At 43.2% G+C, this 22,500-nt stretch overlaps 2 protein-coding genes across 2 annotated transcripts in view; both read left to right on the top strand.

The window, feature by feature from the left end:
• The window catches only part of LOC311113952 (annexin A5-like), a gene marked incomplete at its 5' end in the record, with an annotated part of 18,937 nt that extends 18,024 nt beyond the window's left edge, over nucleotides 1-913 (top strand). Inside the window, one exon of the mRNA XM_084189225.1 lies at nucleotides 222-913. Within this exon, the coding sequence (XP_084045351.1) occupies nucleotides 222-284 (63 nt within the window). The remainder of the gene's footprint in view (nucleotides 1-221) is intronic.
• Nucleotides 914-6,991: 6,078 nt separating this feature from the next.
• LOC311113951 (annexin A5-like) overlaps nucleotides 6,992-22,500 on the top strand; it is a gene marked incomplete at its 3' end in the record, with an annotated part of 15,687 nt that continues 178 nt past the window's right edge. The window contains exons 1-6 of the mRNA XM_084189224.1: nucleotides 6,992-7,083; nucleotides 9,702-9,752; nucleotides 17,729-17,813; nucleotides 17,906-18,000; nucleotides 19,485-19,598; nucleotides 22,293-22,383. Of these exons, the coding sequence (XP_084045350.1) occupies nucleotides 9,750-9,752; nucleotides 17,729-17,813; nucleotides 17,906-18,000; nucleotides 19,485-19,598; nucleotides 22,293-22,383 (388 nt within the window). The remainder of the gene's footprint in view (nucleotides 7,084-9,701; nucleotides 9,753-17,728; nucleotides 17,814-17,905; nucleotides 18,001-19,484; nucleotides 19,599-22,292; nucleotides 22,384-22,500) is intronic.

The raw sequence follows: 22,500 nt of genomic DNA, 5'->3' as shown, positions 1-22,500 counted from the left end.
CTCGCACCCTCTCTCTGTACCTCTCTCTCTCTCTCTCTCTCTCTCTGTCTCTCTTTCTCTCTCTCTCTGTCTCTGTCTCTCTCTCTCTCTCTCTCTCTCTGTCTCTCTCTCTCTCTGTACCTCTCTCTCTCACTCTCTCTCTCTCTCTGCCTCTACCTCTCTTTCTATAGACTTTACATATGGTCTGCTTCTATGAGTAAGTGTGTGTGTGTGTGTTTCAGGGTGATACTTCTGGTGACTACCGTAAGGCCCTCCTCCTGCTCTGTGGTGGCGATGATGCGTAACCGTGGCGATGACCCCTGAAGGGGGGCGGGACCCGGAGAGACCTCCGCTCTGACTGGCCCCTCTAGCGGTCAATCACTCTCTGAGTCCCGTGTCAGCCAATAGGAGAGCTCTGCTGGCCCCAGTGCAGCCCTGTGATAGGTTATGAGTGATAAGACTTTAACCCTGTGTGTTTCTGTCAGGTAGCTAACATCCTTCCAGCTTTACTCTGCTTCATATCTACAGCATTAAAGTCATATTAATGCCAGAAGTCATTTTATATATATCAGTAATATAACAACCAAAGACTGTTTTTAATGTTTTACTGTTTGTAAGGCAACAGTGAAGACGTAATAAAGATTTTAATAGCAGGTTTGTAGTGAGACGTGTCTGTCTGTGTCTGTGTAGTGAGATCACATGGTCACTAGGAGACACAACTGTTTAAACTTTTATTCATTGATCCGTAGTTTGAGGTTTTATTGTGATTATAACAACACATGATACGCAGTCATCTAAAATAACATCTGACAGACAAACAATTCCAGTCTATTCAGGAAGTACACTGAAATTCAAACTCAAATGGTATTGACCCCAACCCTGATATAATATTATCCCTGTTTCTGTTGTGGGGATGTAATGTCATGTAATGCCACAGGCTGCTTCTCCTCGGTCTTCATGAAATCAACCTTTATTCATTTACATTTCATTTACATGCCAGGCAAATATATGTATATTCAAATTAAATGGAGAAAGTTTGTATTGCAACATGATGAGATGTGGGCAGAAGACAAAGAAAAACAGAAAGAAAGAAAATAAACTGGCCACAGTGATATAGTCCCTAGTCTAGGCCTAAATTATATATTTAAATAACTTAGGTTCTGGGCTAAGGAAGTATACTTGAAACGTTCAGTAAAATATATCCTTAAATAAGTTGAAAAGAACAGAAGGCTGCACACTGACATTGGGTTCTGGGATAAGGAAGTAGACCTGCCCACTGACATTGGGTTCTGGGATAAGGAAGTAGACCTGCACACTGACATTGGGTTCTGGGTAAGGAAGTAGACCTGCACACTGACATTGGGTTCTGGGATAAGGAAGTAGACCTGCACACTGACATTGGGTTCTGGGATAAGGAAGTAGACCTGCCCACTGACACTGGGTTCTGGGATAAGGAAGTAGACCTGCACACTGACATTGGGTTCTGGGATAAGGAAGTAGACCTGCACACTGACATTGGGTTCTGGGATAAGGAAGTAGACCTGCCCACTGACACTGGGTTCTGGGTAAGGAAGTAGACCTGCACACTGACATTGGGTTCTGGGATAAGGAAGTAGACCTGCCCACTGACATTGGGTTCTGGGATAAGGAAGTAGACCTGCCCACTGACATTGGGTTCTGGGTAAGGAAGTAGACCTGCACACTGACATTGGGTTCTGGGATAAGGAAGTAGACCTGCACACTGACATTGGGTTCTGGGTAAGGAAGTAGACCTGCCCACTGACATTGGGTTCTGGGATAAGGAAGTAGACCTGCCCACTGACATTGGGTTCTGGGATAAGGAAGTAGACCTGCACACTGACATTGGGTTCTGGGATAAGGAAGTAGACCTGCCCACTGACATTGGGTTCTGGGATAAGGAAGTAGACCTGCACACTGACATTGCTCCCATAAACCACCTTTAATAACAATGTTTCCATCAAATACAGATCTTCGTCAGGTCAAGCCTCTTATGGGTTAAAAATTAAGCAAATCGACCTTATAATAGGTAATTATATATATATAATTACCTATTATAAGGTTGATTTGCTTATATATATATAATTACCTATTATAAGGTCGATTTGCTTAATTTTTAACCCATAAGAGGCTTGACCTGATATATACATACACGCACACACACACACTACCATTCAAAGGTTTGGACACACCTACTCATTCAAGGGTTTTTCTTTATTTTTACTATGTTTTACATTGTAGAATAATAGTGAAGACATCAAAACTATGAAATAACACATATGGAATCATGTAGTATATTTGAGATTCTTTAAATCGCCACCCTTTGCCTTGATGACAGCTTTGCACACTCTTTGCATTCTCTCAACCAGCTTCATGAGGTAGTCACCTGGAATGCATTTCAATTAACAGGTGTGCCTTCTTAAAAGTTAATTTGTGGAATTTCTTTCCTTCTTAATGGGTTTGAGCCAACTTACAGGAGCAATTAGGGTTAGGTGCTCAATGGCACAGACAGATTTTTCACCTAGTCAGCTCTGGGATTCGAACCAGCGACCTGGCCCAACGCTCTTAAACGCTAGGCTACCCGCCGCCCACAAGGTATGACTCCACATCGTCAACATTAAGAGACATGGGCAGCTGTGAGGAGGAGGGTTTATTCTCCAGGTCTTTCGGCGTTTTCCAGAACTTCTTGGGGTTAGACCCACAGAGAGAGAACTGCTCCTTAAAGTAACTAACTTTGTCCTTCCGGATAGCCTGAGTGGACTTATTTCTCATTTGCCTGAACGAGAGCCAGTCAGCCTGAGTATGCGGTAGCCGAGCCTTTCGCCAAATGGAATTCTTGAGGTGGAGTAACTCTGCCAGATCACGGTTAAACCAGGGGCTGAACCTGTTTATAATTCTCATTTTCTTTATGGGGGCGTGTTTGTTAACAACACCACTGAAAATATCAAAAAAAGAAGGTCCAAGCGTCTTCGACTAGAGGGGATCATGCTGATTCTATATCAATTTACAGAGGCCAGGTCATGAAGGAAGGCTTGCTCATTAAAGTTTTTTTGCAAGCGTCTATAACAAATCAGGACAGGTCGTTTCACTGAGCAGCCATTATGAACACAGGCTGTAAAACAGTGATCACTAAGGTCATTACAGAAAACACCAGACTGACACCTATCAGGATTATTGGTGCGGATAACATCAAGGAGAGTAGCCTTTTCTGGGTGTTTGGAGTCATACCTTGTGGGATTGGTAATGATCTGAGAGAGATTTAGGGAGTCCCATTGTTGTAAGACTTGGTCAGGTGGTTTAAGCATGTCCCAGTTTAGGACAACAGGACAGGACAAATTCAGACAGTGTAAGGAACCAAGAGAGAGCTAACCAGCTAATCTAATTGTTTGGGGACAGACTTGGTGGAGACAACCGAGCACTGAAGGTGTTCCTTGGTAAAGATTGCCACTCCACCACCTTTTGGAAGATCTGTCTTGCTGAAAAGGGTTCTAACCAGAAAGGTTAACGTCAGTGTTCAGAACACTCTTTCTTAACCACATCTCAGTAATGACCAACGCATCTGGATTGGAGCTGTGAACCCACACTTTCAATTGATACATTGTAGGTAATAAGCTTGTAGTGTTAACGTGCAGAAAACCCAGGCTTTTACGAGAGCAGAAATCAGTGAAGCAGATATCAGAGCACAGGTCAGAATTGGGGCTAGCAGCAGTAGATGGACCAGGGTGTACATGCACATTTCCAGATATCATCAGCAGTAATACAATCAGGGCACAGCAGAGGAAAGGGTTTATTCATCAGCAGTAATCCAATCAGGGCACAGCAGAGGACAGGGTTTATCCAATCAGGGCACAGCAGAGGACAGGGTTTATCCAATCAGGGCACAGCAGAGGACAGGGTTTATCCAATCAGGGCACAGCAGAGGACAGGGTTTATCCAATCAGGGCACAGCAGAGGACAGGGTTTATCCAATCAGGGCACAGCAGAGGACAGGGTTTATTCATCAGCAGTAATCCAATCAGGGCACAGCAGAGGACAGGGTTTATCCAATCAGGGCACAGCAGAGGACAGGGTTTATTCATCAGCAGTAATCCAATCAGGGCACAGCAGAGGACAGGGTTTATCCAATCAGGGCACAGCAGAGGACAGGGTTTATCTCTTTATCCACTGAGTAGACCAAACATTAGGAACACCTTGCTAATATTGAGTTACACCCCCCGCACCAACCCAACCCAACCCGCTTTTTGCCCTCAGAACAGCCTCAATTCTTCGGGGCATGGACTCTACAAGGTGTCGAAAGTGTTCCACAGGGATGCTGGCCCATGTTGACTCCAATGCTTTTCACAGTTGAGTCAAGTTGGCTGGATGTCCTTTGGGTGGTGGACCATTCTTGACACACACGGGAAACTGTTGAGCGTGAAAAACCCAGCAGCGTTGCAGTTCTTGACAGAAACCGGTTGGCACCTACTACCATACCCTGTTCAAAGCACTTAAATATTGTGTCTTGCCCATTCACCCTCTGAATGGAACACATCCATGTCTCAATTGTCTCAATACTTTAAAATCCTTCTTTAACCTGTCTCCTCCCCTTCATCTACACTGATTGAAGTGGATTTAACAGGTGACATCAATAAGGGATCACCAGGTCAGTCTGTCTAGTGTTTTGTGCACTCAGTGTACATGACACCACAGCGTTGGCTGTGTGTGTGTTTGTGTGTGTGTTTGTGAATGTGTGTGTGTGTGTGTTTGTGAATGTGTGTGTGTGTGTGTGTGTTTGTGAATGTGTGTGTGTGTGTGTTTGTGTGTGTGTTTGTGAATGTGTTTGTGTGTGTGTTTGTGAATGTGTGTGTGTGTGTATGTGTGTGTGTGTGTATGTGTGTTTGTGAATGTGTGTGTGTGTGTGTGTGTGTGTATGTGTGTGTGTGTGTGTATATGTGTGTGTGTGTGTGTGTGTGTGTGTGTATGTGTGTGTGTGTGTGTGTGTGTGTATCTATTCATCACTACATCCTCTGTCTACCAGAAAGATGGTTGGCCCCAGGCGCGTAACTTGAGGGGAGACAGGGGGGTCATGACCCCCTAATATTAGAGACAGGACAATTTGAACCCCTCAATAATATACTAATATACCATGATGGATCGGAAATTATTTTCCCACCGTAGCTACTGGCTTTCTGTGGCTTTACACTACACAGTACAACTCAATTCCTAATTTTATTAATGGATCCCCCCGCTGCCAATTATGCATTTGGTTTGGCCCGGTCCTCAGAGGCCGTGGTTTGTGAGGGGAAAAAAAGTTGTGCAAGGCTTGTAAGGAGAATGGAGCAATAGCTCCTCTTTCTCTGTCTGTTCTTATCAAACCCCTAACTCTGTGAGCTAACTGGTAACAAATGAAGAAGTACAGTCACATTTAACATGGTCAATTCATAAGCACCAATAAGACATGTAGAAAATGATATTTTTCAAATGGAGAACATTTCATTTAATTTTAATTAACTTTGGAGTAGAAAACTCACCAGAGCTGTGTTCAGTAAAACAATGTTTAATGCAACATTCAATTAAATGGAAATAGTGCCGTTCTGAACAAGCAGTTGAAAAGGGGTTTGGGTTGTGGGTTCAAAATGCACCGCTGCCCTTCAATTCCATCCCTCTTTGCTTCTAGCCAAACCCTGCCACACCCACCAAATGGAGTAGATGTGTCAGTAAACATCAGCTGTCATGAGCCTCTCACTCCACCGGGTTACCACCTTAATTTTCTTCCACTCTGCTCACCACTCTCTCTACTCAGCCTAACTAGCTCCACCTGTCCCTGCTCTGCTCTGCTCTAATTACTCTGCCAGCTGCGCATCATTACCCACTACCTCTCCCAGTATTTAAGGCCCTGTCTTTCAGCTCTCCGGTGTCAGATCGTCTGCAAAGCTCACACCCGGAACCTGTTTGCTCGCGCTTCTGGCTCACCCTGGTTTTGTGACCCCGGACCTGCCTGATTTTTGGATACTCTTCTGCCCCAGGAGATCCAGACCTGCTTCTGCCATAACGACTCCTGACTACTCTTCAATCCCGGTAACTCTGACCAGCCTTCTGCCTTGCTACTACGTATTTTGGATTTCCCTTGAACTGTACTGCTGCCTTGTTTCATCCGCCCTGTTGTGTCTGTGTCTCCCCCCCCCAGGACTTCTGGACCACCCACCACCGGCTTCATAGGACGCATCGCTGCCACTGGGGGGGGCACAGACCCAGCACATTGGACGGGATCCCTGTTACCCCTGGAGCCTTCATTCACTCCCTACTTCCCTTTTCCCTTAAGTTTTAATAAACTTTCTGGTGTGACGCAATTGTGGTCCTCTGGTCGTCTGTCTGAACCGTGACATCAGCAAAAAAATGCCTAAATAAATTGCCAGCACCAACGCTCTGGATAACAGGAAAACAGCCTAGCCAGCTCAGCTAGGTCGAGTAAAATGGCCCCAGTGAGGGGAGAACGCTCTGAATTTACAAACGCACAGAGCGCACTCTGGCGCTCCAGATTGAATTTATGAACACACCCATCATTGGCTAAGCCTGATGGTTTGGTTAGCTAAATTAGCAAATCTGTTTGTTTGGTTACCAAGGCAATTACTGTAGCTATCTAGTAAACTTGCTTGATGTGAACACATTTCTAGGGTGGCAAATGTGTTAAATTATAGACATGGTAAAAAAAAAAACAACGGATAATCAACTCGGGGGCTCTGTGCGTTCTCTGGAAAATAATGCAACTCATTGGAAGGTTAGTTCAACTAGACGTGGTGAAACGCTCCTTGATTATCATCATTACTTACCAACATCTGTTCTCATTAGCCGTAGAGGCGTCATATCTCTATTTACCCCGTTTCTGTTTAATAAAAGTCCCCTAAAGCCACTACAGTCAGACAACACATTTACAAACCGTTTCCTTCAGCCAGTTTGACGAGTGGCTGTGTGTGAGCTGTTAAGTCACATAGGGTGGGGTCGGGTTCAGGGAATTTGTTTTTCCACTTTCTCACCGTCCCTCTTGCGCTCTCTCTTTCTCTTTCTCCATTCACTGAGCTCCGGTGCAGACTGCAGACTCGATCTCCGGTAAGTTTCTACCGCTGTTGTTAACCGACAACATCAGATAGTGAGTTTGAGTTGTTAAGGTGGATCAGACAGTTGATGTTTATTGTGTGAGCGGTGAGATACACCAGGATTCTATCACATTATGGACTAAATAAATAAATACAATTGAGATGGTTCATAGAACCGGGGTTATGTTAACAACCTCCGGTAGGCTAAATGCGGTCTATTTTTTCCAACCGTTTAAACTACAAAATATTTTGACCCGATCACTAAAAGATAAGACTCTCAGGAACACATACAGTATGTGTCTTCTGAAACAGAGTGGACTAGACCAGGCACTAAATCAGACTCGGGGGGAAAATAACATCCTCAATGATGTTCTGAATCTTTTCTACACAGAAGATCATACAAAAGTATTGCCTGATGATCTTCTGAACTTCCCAATGCCTTTCTGATGCGTTTCAGATGCCACTTCAAACCATACTTCCTTAGGATTGAAATACTGTCAGAAGTACTGTCAGAGTGATTTGTAATAGACTGTTATAGCCCCAATTTTAAAAAGTAAACATTGGCCGTTGATTACATCACTTTAAAACGTTTGGGAACCCCTGGGCTAACACATTCATACGCTAACTACCTTTAGCGCCTATTGATGATAGTGTCTTCTAGCCGGGGGGAGTTTTATTAAAACCCCCAACACTCATTCTGAATGTTAAAACGCTTCCCTTTCAGCGAGAAATATTTTTATAAAACACTGAAGGTTAAATGACTATACAACGTTTATAGGGTTAGTGTTGGCCACATCTCCATGTTACAGTGCTGGTTTACAGAAGATAGAGGGACCACCTGTGCTAATGAGCTATCTGGCCCAGCCCTGAACACCTGTGCTAATTAGCTATCTGGCCCAGCCCTGAACACCTGTGCTAATTAGCTATCTGGCCCAGCCCTGAACACCTGTGTGTGAACCAGTGGGCGCGTTCGAGCAGATCACTTTTGTCAAGTCGGTGACCTACCGTTGGCCACAGTCTTTCAACGTGTGTTGCATTATGGGGGGATAAAAATTGTCTGACTAGTGCCTACATGTCGACTGCATGAACTCTACAGAAATCATGTGATCGGAGGTCATGAAGTTTCGACTGCAGTCGACTGTACGTTTCTGCAGTTCCTCTTCCCCAGCTTCCTCCTGCAGCCATCGCCTGCATTGTGGGTGGATGAACAGGGGCGCGACTTTCACTGGGGAGCCCCACATTCTGAAATTGTATTTTTGTCCCCTCCCCCCAGTTGGACAAAAATTGGAACGTGATACAAAATGAGGCAACAGTGCTTTAGGACCATGCAGACGCCTCCGAGCGGTCGGGGAGGCTGATTGGAGTGTTTATCCGACTGGATAAACATACACATTCTAAAACCAAAGTTATATTTTTTACTCACACTAACGTGACCAAAGACGTGACTGAAACAGGAACTAACTTTGCCGTGATTCATGTATCCAGTGGATATATACACAAATGAATGTGATGTTTTGAGTCTCTCTCTCACTAATTGATTGTACAATGTGCACATGATTTCAGTTTGTGAGTGTGTGTGATATGGGGGGGTTGGAGACATGTTTATTTAAAAACGTTTATAAACAAGGACAACACTGCCATGTTGATCTGAGCCTTGCTGTTGGAAAACCACATCAGTGTCTGACTTTCGGCTGTTGCAGATGGACCTCCCCCCGACTTCACTCCTCCACTTTCGTCTACAGTCGGTCGCTTTCGCCTTACCACTCAAACGCGCCCAATGACTGTGAAACGAATGGACAAACCCACAGATAATGTGACAGCACATTGAAGTTAAATTGAGTTGTTTTAAGATGGCATCTCACGGGCTACGTTTACACAGGCAGTCCAATTCTGATATTTTTTCCACTAATTGGTATTTTGACCAATCACATCGGATCTTTTCACATCTCTTTCAGAGCTGATCTGATTGGTCAAAAGACCAATTAGTGAAAACATTTTCAGAATTGGGCTGCCTGTCTAAACGCAGCCATGGAAACATAACTTGTGCAGTTTGAGCTTCTCCAGGAAGTGACGTTGCAGGCTAGCTCAGTGCTGCCCCCTCTCATTAAGTAACTCAAATTGAAGGCAGACTGGGTTACTGCCAATGACGTGTATATAAACCCTGGATTGCAGATTCTATGTATTGGCCTTGAGAGGCATTGAAGCCACCGGTCCATATTGGCCCTCCCCAGTAGGAGCAGTTCTCCTTAGGAATGAATGGAATTCTACAGTTTCAAGGACACAATGACATGAATTTAAAGTTTAAAAAAAACAAAAAACATTTAGCAATCTCTAAAAATTATACTTAAAGGAAAATGTTTTAATGTTTTCTTATTTGTGTGTTTAGCTCACATAATATAATTTAAAAGTATGCATTAAGGTGTCTGTAGTAGAATAAATGTGGCAAAAAATGAAAGTAGACATGAATAGCAACGGTGAGGGAGTTCCAAGATGGAGGCACAGTGGCTTCAACACAGCGCCTGCTAGTGGTCATCTAGTGGATAATATCAATGATTGGCTTTAAAAGTGGAAAAGTTTTTGACGGCTTTTGAAACGTCTAGGTTGTGATTCTGAGTGCGTTTCTCTTTTCAGACCCCACCTCCTTCTCCTAATCAAACCAACTATCACCAATCTACCACAATGGTAAGTTGACTAACAGAATAACAGACAGTATGAACACAGAACAACAGACAGTATGAACACAGAACAACAGACAGTATGAACACAGAACAACAGACAGTATGAACACAGAACAACAGACAGTATGAACACAGAACAACAGACAGTATGAACACAGAACAACAGACAGTATGAACACAGAACAACAGACAGTATGAACACAGAACAACAGACAGTATGAACACAGAACAACAGACAGTATGAACACAGAACAGCAGACAGTCTGAACACAGAACAACAGACAGTATGAACACAGAACAACAGACAGTATGAACACAGAACAACAGACAGTATGAACACAGAACAACAGACAGTATGAACACAGAACAGTAGACAGTATGAACACAGAACAACAGACAGTATGAACACAGAACAACAGACAGTATGAACACAGAACAACAGACAGTATGAACACAGAACAACAGACAGTATGAACACAGAACAACAGACAGAATGAGCACAATATAGAATGGGTTATTACACTAGACCAGTAGAATGGAGGGAGATCATTATAGAATAGGTTATTACACTAGACCAGTAGAATGGAGGGATATCATTATAGAATGGGTTATTACACTAGACCAGTAGAATGGAGGGAGATCATTATAGAATGGGTTATTACACTAGACCAGTAGAATGGAGGGAGATCATTATAGAATAGGTTATTACACTAGACCAGTAGAATAGAGGGAGATCATTATATAATGGGTTATTACACTAGACCAGTAGAATGGAGGGAGATCATTATATAATGGGTTATTACACTAGACCAGTAGAATGGAGGGAGATCATTATAGAATAGGTTATTACACTAGACCAGTAGAATGAGGGAGATCATTATAGAATAGGTTATTACACTAGACCAGTAGAATAGAGGGAGATCATTATAGAATAGGTTATTACACTAGACCAGTTGAATGGAGGGAGATCATTATAGAATAGGTTATTACATTAGACCAGTAGAATGGAGGGAGATCATTATAGAATAGGTTATTACACTAGACCAGGAGAATGATGGAGATCATTATAGAATAGGTTATTACACTAGACCAGTAGAATGGAGGGAGATCATTATAGAATAGGTTATTACACTAGACCAGTGGAATGGAGGGAGATCATTATAGAATAGGTTATTACACTAGACCAGGAGAATGATGGAGATCATTATAGAATAGGTTATTACACTAGACCAGGAGAATGGAGGGAGATCATTATAGAATAGGTTATTACACTAGACCAGTAGAATGGAGGGAGATCATTATATAATAGGTTATTACACTAGACCAGGAGAATGATGGAGATCATTATAGAATAGGTTATTACACTAGACCAGTAGAATGGAGGGAGATCATTATAGAATAGGTTATTACACTAGACCAGTAGAATGGAGGGAGATCATTATAGAATAGGTTATTACACTAGACCAGTAGAATGGAGGGAGATCATTATAGAATAGGTTATTACACTAGACCAGTAGAATGGAGGGAGATCATTATATAATGGGTTATTACACTAGACCAGTAGAATGGAGGGAGATCATTATAGAATAGGTTATTACACTAGACCAGTAGAATGGAGGGAGATCATTATATAATGGGTTATTACACTAGACCAGTAGAATGGAGGGAGATCATTATAGAATGGGTTATTACACTAGACCAGTAGAATGGAGGGAGATCATTATATAATAGGTTATTACACTAGACCAGTAGAATGGAGGGATATCATTATATAATAGGTTATTACACTAGACCAGTAGAATGAGGGAGATCATTATAGAATGGGTTATTACACTAGACCAGTGGAATGGAGGGAGATCATTATAGAATGGGTTATTACACTAGACCAGTAGAATGGAGGGAGATCATTATATAATAGGTTATTACACTAGACCAGTAGAATGGAGGGAGATCATTATATAATAGGTTATTACACTAGACCAGTAGAATGGAGGGAGATCATTATAGAATGGGTTATTACACTAGACCAGTAGAATGGAGGGAGATCATTATAGAATAGGTTATTACACTAGACCAGTAGAATGGAGGGAGATCATTATAAAATAGGTTATTACACTAGACCAGTAGAATGGAGGGAGATCATTATAGAATAGGTTATTACACTAGACCAGTAGAATGGAGGGAGATAATTATAGAATGGGTTATTACACTAGACCAGTAGAATGGAGGGAGATCATTATAGAATGGGTTATTACACTAGACCAGTAGAATGGAGGGAGATCATTATAGAATAGGTTATTACACTAGACCAGTAGAATGGAGGGAGATCATTATATAATGGGTTATTACACTAGACCAGTAGAATGGAGGGAGATCATTATAGAATAGGTTATTACACTAGACCAGTAGAATGGAGGGAGATCATTATAGAATAGGTTATTACACTAGACCAGTATAATGGAGGTAGATCATTATAGAATAGGTTATTACACTAGACCAGTAGAATGGAGGGAGATCATTATATAATAGGTTATTACACTAGACCAGTAGAATGGAGGGAGATCATTATATAATGGGTTATTACACTAGACCAGTAGAATGGAGGGAGATCATTATAGAATAGGTTATTACACTAGACCAGTGGAATGGAGGGAGATCATTATAGAATGGGTTATTACACTAGACCAGTAGAATGGAGGGAGATCATTATAGAATAGGTTATTACACTAGACCAGTAGAATGGAGGGAGATCATTATAAAATAGGTTATTACACTAGACCAGTAGAATGGAGGGAGATCATTATATAATAGGTTATTACACTAGACCAGTAGAATGGAGGGAGATCATTATAGAATGGGTTATTACACTAGACCAGTAGAATGGAGGGAGATCATTATAGAATGGGTTATTACACTAGACCAGTAGAATGGAGGGAGATCATTATAGAATAGGTTATTACACTAGACCAGTAGAATGGAGGGAGATCATTATAGAATAGGTTATTACACTAGACCAGTAGAATGGAGGGAGATCATTATAGAATAGGTTATTACACTAGACCAGTATAATGGAGGGAGATCATTATAAAATAGGTTATTACACTAGACCAGTAGAATGGAGGGAGATCATTATAGAATAGGTTATTACACTAGACCAGTAGAATGGAGGGAGATCATTATAGAATGGGTTATTACACTAGACCAGTAGAATGGAGGGAGATCATTATAGAATGGGTTATTACACTAGACCAGTAGAATGGAGGGAGATCATTATAGAATAGGTTATTACACTAGACCAGTAGAATGGAGGGAGATCATTATAGAATAGGTTATTACACTAGACCAGTAGAATGGAGGGAGATCATTATAGAATAGGTTATTACACTAGACCAGTATAATGGAGGTAGATCATTATAGAATAGGTTATTACACTAGACCAGTAGAATGGAGGGAGATCATTATAGAATAGGTTATTACACTAGACCAGTAGAATGGAGGGAGATCATTATAGAATGGGTTATTACACTAGACCAGTAGAATGGAGGGAGATCATTATAGAATGGGTTATTACACTAGACCAGTAGAATGGAGGGAGATCATTATAGAATAGGTTATTACACTAGACCAGTAGAATGGAGGGAGATCATTATAGAATGGGTTATTACACTAGACCAGTAGAATGGAGGGAGATCATTATAGAATGGGTTATTACACTAGACCAGTAGAATGGAGGGAGATCATTATAGAATGGGTTATTACACTAGACCAGTAGAATGGAGGGAGATCATTATATAATAGGTTATTACACTAGACCAGTGGAATGGAGGGAGATCATTATAGAATGGGTTATTACACTAGACCAGTTGAATGGAGGGAGATCATTATAGAATAGGTTATTACACTAGACCAGTGGAATGGAGGGAGATCATTATAGAATAGGTTATTACACTAGACCAGTAGAATGGAGGGAGATCATTATAGAATAGGTTATTACACTAGACCAGTAGAATGGAGGGAGATCATTTGAGGCTAGGCTGATTTATAGTAGTGTTTAGTGCATCTAGGATGAGTTTCTCCAAAACATTTAAGATTATTGTTCCTCCAATGAACTTCACTTGACGTTGAAGCTACAGATGATCTGTGTGTTTTGGGTGCCTGATCATTGAGACTGAGACGTGACTCTAGCGAGGTTTCCATCCAATTAGCAACAGATCTTTATGTGAATGTTCTAAAATACGCATAAAAACAATATGTGCATTTTCCCATCAGAGATGTTTCCATCAAATTGACTTGTTGGCAAACAAATAAATCAAAATTAAATGGGTTCCCAGCGCATTTTCAACTCTACTGATGGTTTTTCTCACAAAATGTTTTGTTTTATATAGCGAGTGTTCCCACTCTGGGCTTGGCACGTGCGCTCTAGCCAGCAGCTGGCAGATACTGTCTCTGGTCTTGGCACGTGCGCTCTAGCCAGCAGCTGGCAGATACTGTCTCTGGGCTTGGCACGTGCGCTCTAGCCAGCAGCTGGCAGATACTGTCTCTGGGCTTGGCACGTGCGCTCTAGCCAGCAGCTGGCAGATACTGTCTCTGGGCTTGGCACGTGCGCTCTAGCCAGCAGCTGGCAGATACTGTGCGGGTATAGCCTACATGATAAGATTATTATGGACAAAAGAGGCAGATTATTTTAATTTGTCAAACTGCAGCCAAGCATAATTGATAATGTCACCAGAATAAGACCCTCAATATCGGAAAGGAGCATCAAGCTCATCACCGTGCACTTTCACCACCCTGTGAGGTTTATCATAACTTATTTCATCTGTAGCCTAATAAACCATGGTTTCCTGAGTCGTAGTGGGAGAACCACACAACATGTCATCACGTGACTCCAAGCTTACTTCCAATATGATGGTTATGTCAATATTTCCGCATAAAAGCGTTTCCACCTCCATTTCTCGCAAAATTAATTTTACAGACACAAAAAGATCCCACCTTGTTTAGCGTATTTATTTGTTTAAGCGTATTTATTTGTTTAGTTAGTTAACATGTGGACAGTTTACTGACATTTTCTGTTTCCATCAAGTCTGTGATGACATTGTTTTATCCGACATGTGCTTTAGTCACATGAAAGGTTGGATGGACGCCTGGTTAGTCTGAGTATAATAAACTACAGTCAGTTGGAATGCTTCTAAGGAAGGAACTCTAGTTTATAGACAACCATAGTGAGTGTGGAGCAGTAGGGGCTGTATTTGGGGAAGTCAGTATGAGTCATGTGTGTGGGCCTTTCTTCAGACAGGGTGGGTCTCTCTCTCCTCCCCCTCCCTCTCTTCCTCTTCGCTCTCTCTCTCTCTCTCTCTCTCTCTCTCTCTCTCTCTCTCTTCCTCTCTCTCTCCCTCTCTTCCTCCTCTCTCTCCCTCTCTCTCTCCTTCCCTCCCTGTATTCCTCCTCTCTCTCTCTCTCTCTCTCTCTCTCTCTTTCTCTCTCTCTCCCTCTCTTCTCCTCTCTCTCCTCCCCCTCCCCCCTCCCCCTCTCTCTCTCTCTCTCTCTCTCTCTCTCTCTCTCTCTCTCTCTCTCTCTCTCTCTCTCTCTCTCTCTCTCTCTCTCTCTCTCTCTCTCTCTCTCTCTCTCTTCCTCCTCTCTATTTCTCTCTTCTCCTCTCTCTCTCTCTCTCTCTCTCTCTCTCTCTCTCTCTTCCTCCTCTTTATTTCTCTCTTCTCTCTCTCTCTCTTCCTCCTCTCTCTCTCTCTCTCTCTTCCTCCTCTCCTCCCCTCCCTCTCTTCCTCCTCTCTCTCTCCTCCCCCTCCCTGTCTTCCTCCTCTCTCTCTCTCTCTCTCTCTCTCTTCATCCTCTCTCCCCCCCCCCCCCTCTCTCTCTCTCTCTCTGGTGGTTTCCATATGAAGTTGAAAGTATTTCTGTCTATATAGTAGATTCTGTCAGATTCTGTCTTTCTTTACACACACACACAGAGACACACACAGAGACACACAGAGACACACACACACAGAGAGAAAGAGACACACACAGAGCCAGGGTGGAGTTGCAAACCGGACACTGATAATATGAGTAAACAGTAGATAGTGTGTTTACTGATGTAATTAATCAGATGTTCTCTGACAGAAGCCTCCTGCCACAGCGCTGCATTAGTAGTGGAGACTGGGACTTCACCCCAGCACTCTATACTGTCAACAGGTTCATTACATTAGTAGTGGAGACTGGGACTTCACCCCAGCACTTTATACTGTCAACAGGTTCATTACATTAGTAGTGGAGACTGGGACTTCACCCCAGCACTTTATACTGTCAACAGGTTCATTACATTAGTAGTGGAGACTGGGACTTCACCCCAGCCCTTTATACTGTCAACAGGTTCATTACATTAGTAGTGGAGACTGGGACTTCACCCCAGCACTTTATACTGTCAACAGGTTCATTACATTAGTAGTGGAGACTGGGACTTCACCCCAGCACTTTATACTGTCAACAGGTTCATTACATTAGTAGTGGAGACTGGGACTTCACCCCAGCACTTTATACTGTCAACAGGTTCATTACATTAGTAGTGGAGACTGGGACTTCACCCCAGCACTTTATACTGTCAACAGGTTCATTACATTAGTAGTGGAGACTGGGACTTCACCCCAGCCCTCTATACTGTCAACAGGTTCATTACATTAGTAGTGGAGACTGGGACTTCACCCCAGCCCTTTATACTGTCAACAGGTTCATTACATTAGTAGTGGAGACTGGGACTACACCCCAGCCCTTTATACTGTCAACAGGTTCATTACATTAGTAGTGGAGACTGGGACTTCACCCCAGCCCTTTATACTGTCAACAGGTTCATTACATTAGTAGTGGAGACTGGGACTTCACCCCAGCCCTTTATACTGTCAACAGGTTCATTACATTAGTAGTGGAGACTGGGACTTCACCCCAGCACTCTATACTGTCAACAGGTTCATTACATTAGTAGTGGAGACTGGGACTTCACCCCAGCCCTTTATACTGTCAACAGGTTCATTACATTAGTAGTGGAGACTGGGACTTCACCCCAGCACTCTATACTGTCAACAGGTTCATTACATTAGTAGTGGAGACTGGGACTTCACCCCAGCCCTTTATACTGTCAACAGGTTCATTACATTAGTAGTGGAGACTGGGACTTCACCCCAGCACTAATGTGTGTCTCTGTGGTTACTAATATGGGTGGTTATTAATGAGGCTGTGTTACCCACAGTCCTCTCTTGTCTGCCCTGAACTACATTACCCATAGTCCTCTCTGGTCTACCATGAACTACATCACCCACAGTCCTCTCTGGTCTGCCTTGAACTACATTATCCACAGTCCTCTCTGGTCTACCCTGGACTACATTACCCACAGTCCTCTCTGGTCTACCCTGACCTACTTTACCCATAGTCCTCTCTGGTCTACCCTGAACTACATTACCCACAGTTCTCTCTGGTCTACGCTGACCTACTTTACCCAGAGTCCTCTCTGGTCTACCCTGAACTACATTACCCACAGTCCTCTCTGGTCTGCCCTGAACTACATTACCCACAGTCCTCTCCGGTCTACCCTGGACTACATTACCCACAGTCCTCTCTGGTCTACCCTGAACTACTTTAGCCATAGTCCTCTCTGGTCTACCCTGGACTACATTACCCACTGTCCTCTTTGGTCTTCCCTGAACTACATTACCCACAGCTCTCTCTGGTCTGCCTTGAACTACATTACCCACAATCATCTCTGGTCTACCCTGAACTACTTTACCCATAGTCCTCTCTGGTCTACCCTGGACTACATTACCCACAGTCCTCTCTGGTCTACCCTAACTACATTACCCACAATCCTTTCTGGTCTACCCTGAACTACTTTACCTACAGGCCTCTCTGGTCTACCCTGAACTACTTTACCCACAGTTCTCTCTGGTCTACCCTGAACTACATTACCCGGTGTCCTCCTGTGTGTCTGTTCTCTGATAGGCTGGTCGAGGCAGTGTGAGAGCCAGTGGAAACTTCAACGCCAACCAAGATGCAGAGACACTCTACAAGGCCATGAAGGGACTGGGTCAGTGCTCTGAATATTATGACTGACCTCGCAAAGTGAGTGAGTAAAACATAGCACCAAAGATTTGACTATGGTTTTTGTTGTTGCCATAGGAACTGATGAAGATTCCATCATGAAGGTATTGACGTCCCGTAGCAACAGCCAGAGACAGCAGATCAAAGCTGCATACAAGACCCTGCACGGCAAGGTTAGAACACAACCACAACACAACCACAATACAACCACAATACAACCATAATACAACCACAACACAACCACAACCACAATATAATATAATATAATAATATGCCATTTAGCAGACGCTTTTATCCAAAGCGACTTACAGTCATGCGTGCATACATTTTTGTGTATGGGTGGTCCCGGGGATCGAACCCACTACCTTGGCGTTACAAGCGCCATGCTCTAACAGCTGAGCTACAGAGGACCACAATACAACCACAACACAACCACAACACAACCACAATACAACCACAATACAACCATAATACAACCACAACCACAATACAACCACAATACAACCACAACACAACCACAACCACAATACAACCACAACACAACTACAATACAACCACAACACAACCACAACACAACCACAACACAACCACAATACAACCACAACACAACCACAATACAACCACAACACAACCACAACACAACCACAACACAACCACAACCACAACACAACCACAATACAACCACAATACAACCACAACCACAATACAACCACAATACAACCTCAATACAACCACAACACAACCACAACACAACCACAATACAACCACAACCACAATACAACCACAATACAACCATAATACAACCACAACACAACCACAACCACAACACAACCACAATACAACCTCAATACAACCACAACACAACCACAACACAACCACAATACAACCATAATACAACCACAACACAACCACAACCACAATATAATATAATATAATAATATGCCATTTAGCAGACGCTTTTATCCAAAGCGACTTACAGTCATGCGTGCATACATTTTTGTGTATGGGTGGTCCCGGGGATCGAACCCACTACCTTGGCGTTACAAGCGCCGTGCTCTACCAGCTGAGCTACAGAGGACCACAATACAACCACAACACAACCACAATACAACCACAATACAACCATAATATAACCACAACCACAATACAACCACAACACAACCACAATACAACCACAATACAACCACAACACAACCACAACCACAATACAACCACAACCACAATACAACCACAACACAACCACAATACAACCACAACACAACCACAACACAACCACAATACAACCACAACACAACCACAATACAACCACAACACAACCACAATACAACCACAACCACAATACAACCACAATACAACCACAACCACAATACAACCACAATACAACCACAATACAACCACAACACAACCACAACCACAATACAACCACAATACAACCACAACCACAACACAACCACAACACAACCACAATACAACCACACCACAACCGCAATACAACCACAATACAACCACAATACAACCACAATACAACCACAGAGGAGAATGCATCGTCAACTCTAACTCCCTCCCTCTCTCTCTCTCTCCCTCTCTCCTCTCTCCTCTCTCTCTCCTCTCCCCATCTCCTCTCCCTCTCTTCCTCTCTCCTCTCTCCTCTCTCCAGGACCTGGTAGGTGATCTGAAGGGTGAACTGGGGGGAAAGTTTGAGACTCTGGTGGTGGCTCTGATGACTCCGCCCATCCTCTACGATGTGACATCACTACGGAACGCCATCAAGGTATTTGACCCGGATCTAGTGATGTCATATCCTGTGAGTGATGGTTACCTGTAGATGGCCAAGCTGCATATGGGCTATATCGTAAACATGTATGAAAACAGAAATGTACTTTTTGGTCTTAATTTAAGGTTAGTGTTGGGCATACGGTTAGCAGTGTTAGGGTCAAGGTTAGCAGTGTAGTTAAGGTAAGGAGTGTGGTTAAGGTTAGGGTCAAGGTTAGCAGTGTGGTTAAGGTTAGGGTTAAGGTTAGCAGTGTAGTTAAGGTTAGCAGTGTGGTTAAGGATAGGGTTAAGGTTAGCAGTGTGGTTAGGGTTAAGGTTAACAGTGTTGTTAAGGTTAACAGTGTGGTTAAGGTTAGGGTTAAGGTTAGCAGTGTAGTTAAGGTTAGCAGTGTGGTTAAGGATAGGGTTAAGGTTAGCAGTGTGGTTAGGGTTAAGGTTAAGTGTGGTTAAGGTTAACAGCGTGGTTAGGGTCAAGGTTAACAGTGTGGTTAAGGTTAGGGTTAAGGTTAACAGTGTGGTTAAGGTTAGGGTTAAGGTTAGCAGTGTGGTTAAGGTTAGGGTTAAGGTTAACAGTGTGGTTAAGGTTAGGGTTAAGGTTAGCAATGTGGTTAAGGTTAGGGTTAAGGTTAGCAGTGTGGTTAAGGTTAGGGTCAAGGTTAGCAGTATGGTTAGGGTTAAGGTTAGCAGTGTGGTTAAGGTTAGGGTTAAGGTTAGCAGTGTGGTTAAGGTTAAGGTTAGCAGTGTGATTAGGGTTAAGGTTAGCAGTGTGGTTAGGGTCAAGGTTAGCAGTGTGGTTAGGGTCAAGGTTAGCAGTGTGGTTAAGGTTAGGGTTAAGGTTAGCAGTGTGGTTAGGGTCAAGGTTAGCAGTGTGGTTAGGGTCAAGGTTAGCAGTGTGGTTAGGGTCAAGGTTAGCAGTGTGGTTAAGGTTAGGGTTAAGGTTAGCAGTGTGGTTAGGGTTAAGGTTAGCAGTGCGGTTAGGGTTAAGGTTAGCAGTGTGGTTAAGATTAGGGTTATGGTTAGCAGTGTGGTTAGTGTCAAGGTTAGCAGTGTGATTAGCATTAAGGTTAGCAGTGTGGTTAAGGTTAGCGTTAAGGTTAGCAGTGTGGTTAGGGATAAGGTTAGCAGTATGGTTAGGGTTAAGGTTAGCAGTGTGGTTAAGATTAGGGTTAAGGTTAGCAGTGTGGTTAAGGTTAGGGTTAAGGTTAGCAGTGTGGTTAGGGTTACGTTTAGCAGTGTGGTTAAGGTTAAGGCTAACAGTGTGGTTAAGGTTAAGGTTAGCAGTGTGGTAAATGTTAGGGTTAAGGTTAGGGTTAAGGTTAGGGTTAAGGTTAGCAGTGTGGTTAGGGTCAAGGTTAGCAGTGTGGTTAGGGTCAAGGCTAGCAGTGTGGTTAGGGTCAAGGTTAGCAGTGTGGTTAGGGTTAAGGTTAGCAGTGTGGTTAGGGTTAAGGTTAGGGTTAAGGTTAGCAGTGTGGTTAAGGTTAGGGTTAAGGTTAGCAGTGTGGTTAGGGTTAAGGTTAGCAGTGTGGTTAGGGTTACGTTTAGCAGTGTGGTTAAGGTTAAGGCTAACAGTGTGGTTAAGGTTAGGGTTAAGGTTAGCAGTGTGGTAAATGTTAGGGTTAAGGTTAGGGTTAAGGTTAGGGTTAAGGTTAGCAGTGTGGTTAGGGTCAAGGTTAGCAGTGTGGTTAGTGTCAAGGTTAGCAGTGTGGTTAGGGTTAAGGTTAGCAGTGTGGTTAGGGTTAAGGTTAGCAGTGTGGTTAGGGTTAAGGTTAGCAGTGTGGTTAGGGTTAAGGTTAGCAGTGTGGTTAAGATTAGGGTTAAGGTTAGCAGTGTGGTTAAGGTTAGGGTTAAGGTTAGCAGTGTGGTTAGGGTTACGTTTAGCAGTGTGGTTAGGGTTAAGGTTAGCAGTGTGGTTAAGATTAGGGTTAAGGTTAGCAGTGTGGTTAAGGTTAAGGTTAAGGTTAGCAGTGTGGTTAAGGTTAAGGCTAACAGTGTGGTTAGGGTTACGTTTAGCAGTGTGGTTAGGGTTAGGGTTAGCAGTGTGGTTAAGATTAGGGTTAAGGTTAGCAGTGTGGTTAAGGTTAGGGTTAAGGTTAGCAGTGTGGTTAAGGTTAGGGTTAGCAGTGTGGTAAATGTTAGGGTTAAGGTTAGGGTTAAGGTTAGGGTCAAGGTTAGCAGTGTGGTTAGGGTCAAGGTTAGCAGTGTGGTTAGGGTCAAGGTTAGCAGTGTGGTTAGGGTCAAGGTTAGCAGTGTGGTTAGGGTTAAGGTTAGCAGTGTGGTTAAGGTTAGGGTTAAGGTTAGCAGTGTGGTTAGGGTCAAGGTTAGCAGTGTGGTTAGGGTTAAGGTTAGCAGTGTGGTTAGGGTTACGTTTAGCAGTGTGGTTAAGGTTAGGGTTAAGGTTAGCAGTGTGGTTAGGGTCAAGGTTAGCAGTGTGGTTAGGGTTAAGGTTAGCAGTGTGGTTAGGGTTACGTTTAGCAGTGTGGTAAAGGTTAAGGCTAACAGTGTGGTTAAGGTTAGCAGTGTGGTTAAGGTTAGGGTTAAGGTTAGCAGTGTGGTTAAGGTTAGGGTTAAGGATAATTGTAGAACTAGGCGGGGTTTCTGACTTAGCAAGTTGGCCAGATAGTGACAGGCGGTGTGACGTCATAGTGACAGTGTAATGACGTCATAGTGACAGTGTGCTGTTATCACGGTGTAGGGGGCGGGGACTGATGAGAAGGTGCTGATTGAGATCCTGTCTTCTAGAACGGCCCAGCAGATTAAGGACATCACTGCTGCTTACCGCCAGGGTAAACACACTCACACTCACACACACACACACACACACACACACACACACACACACACACACACACACGGTACACACACACACACACACACACACACACACACACACACACACACAC

The sequence above is a fragment of the Coregonus lavaretus genome, assembly GCF_964263955.1.
Source record: "Coregonus lavaretus genome assembly, contig: HAP1_SCAFFOLD_4934, whole genome shotgun sequence".
Classification (NCBI taxonomy): domain Eukaryota; kingdom Metazoa; phylum Chordata; class Actinopteri; order Salmoniformes; family Salmonidae; genus Coregonus; species Coregonus lavaretus.
The sequence above is the reverse complement of the archived record's forward strand: the minus strand, read 5'-3'. Positions and strand labels throughout refer to the sequence as shown.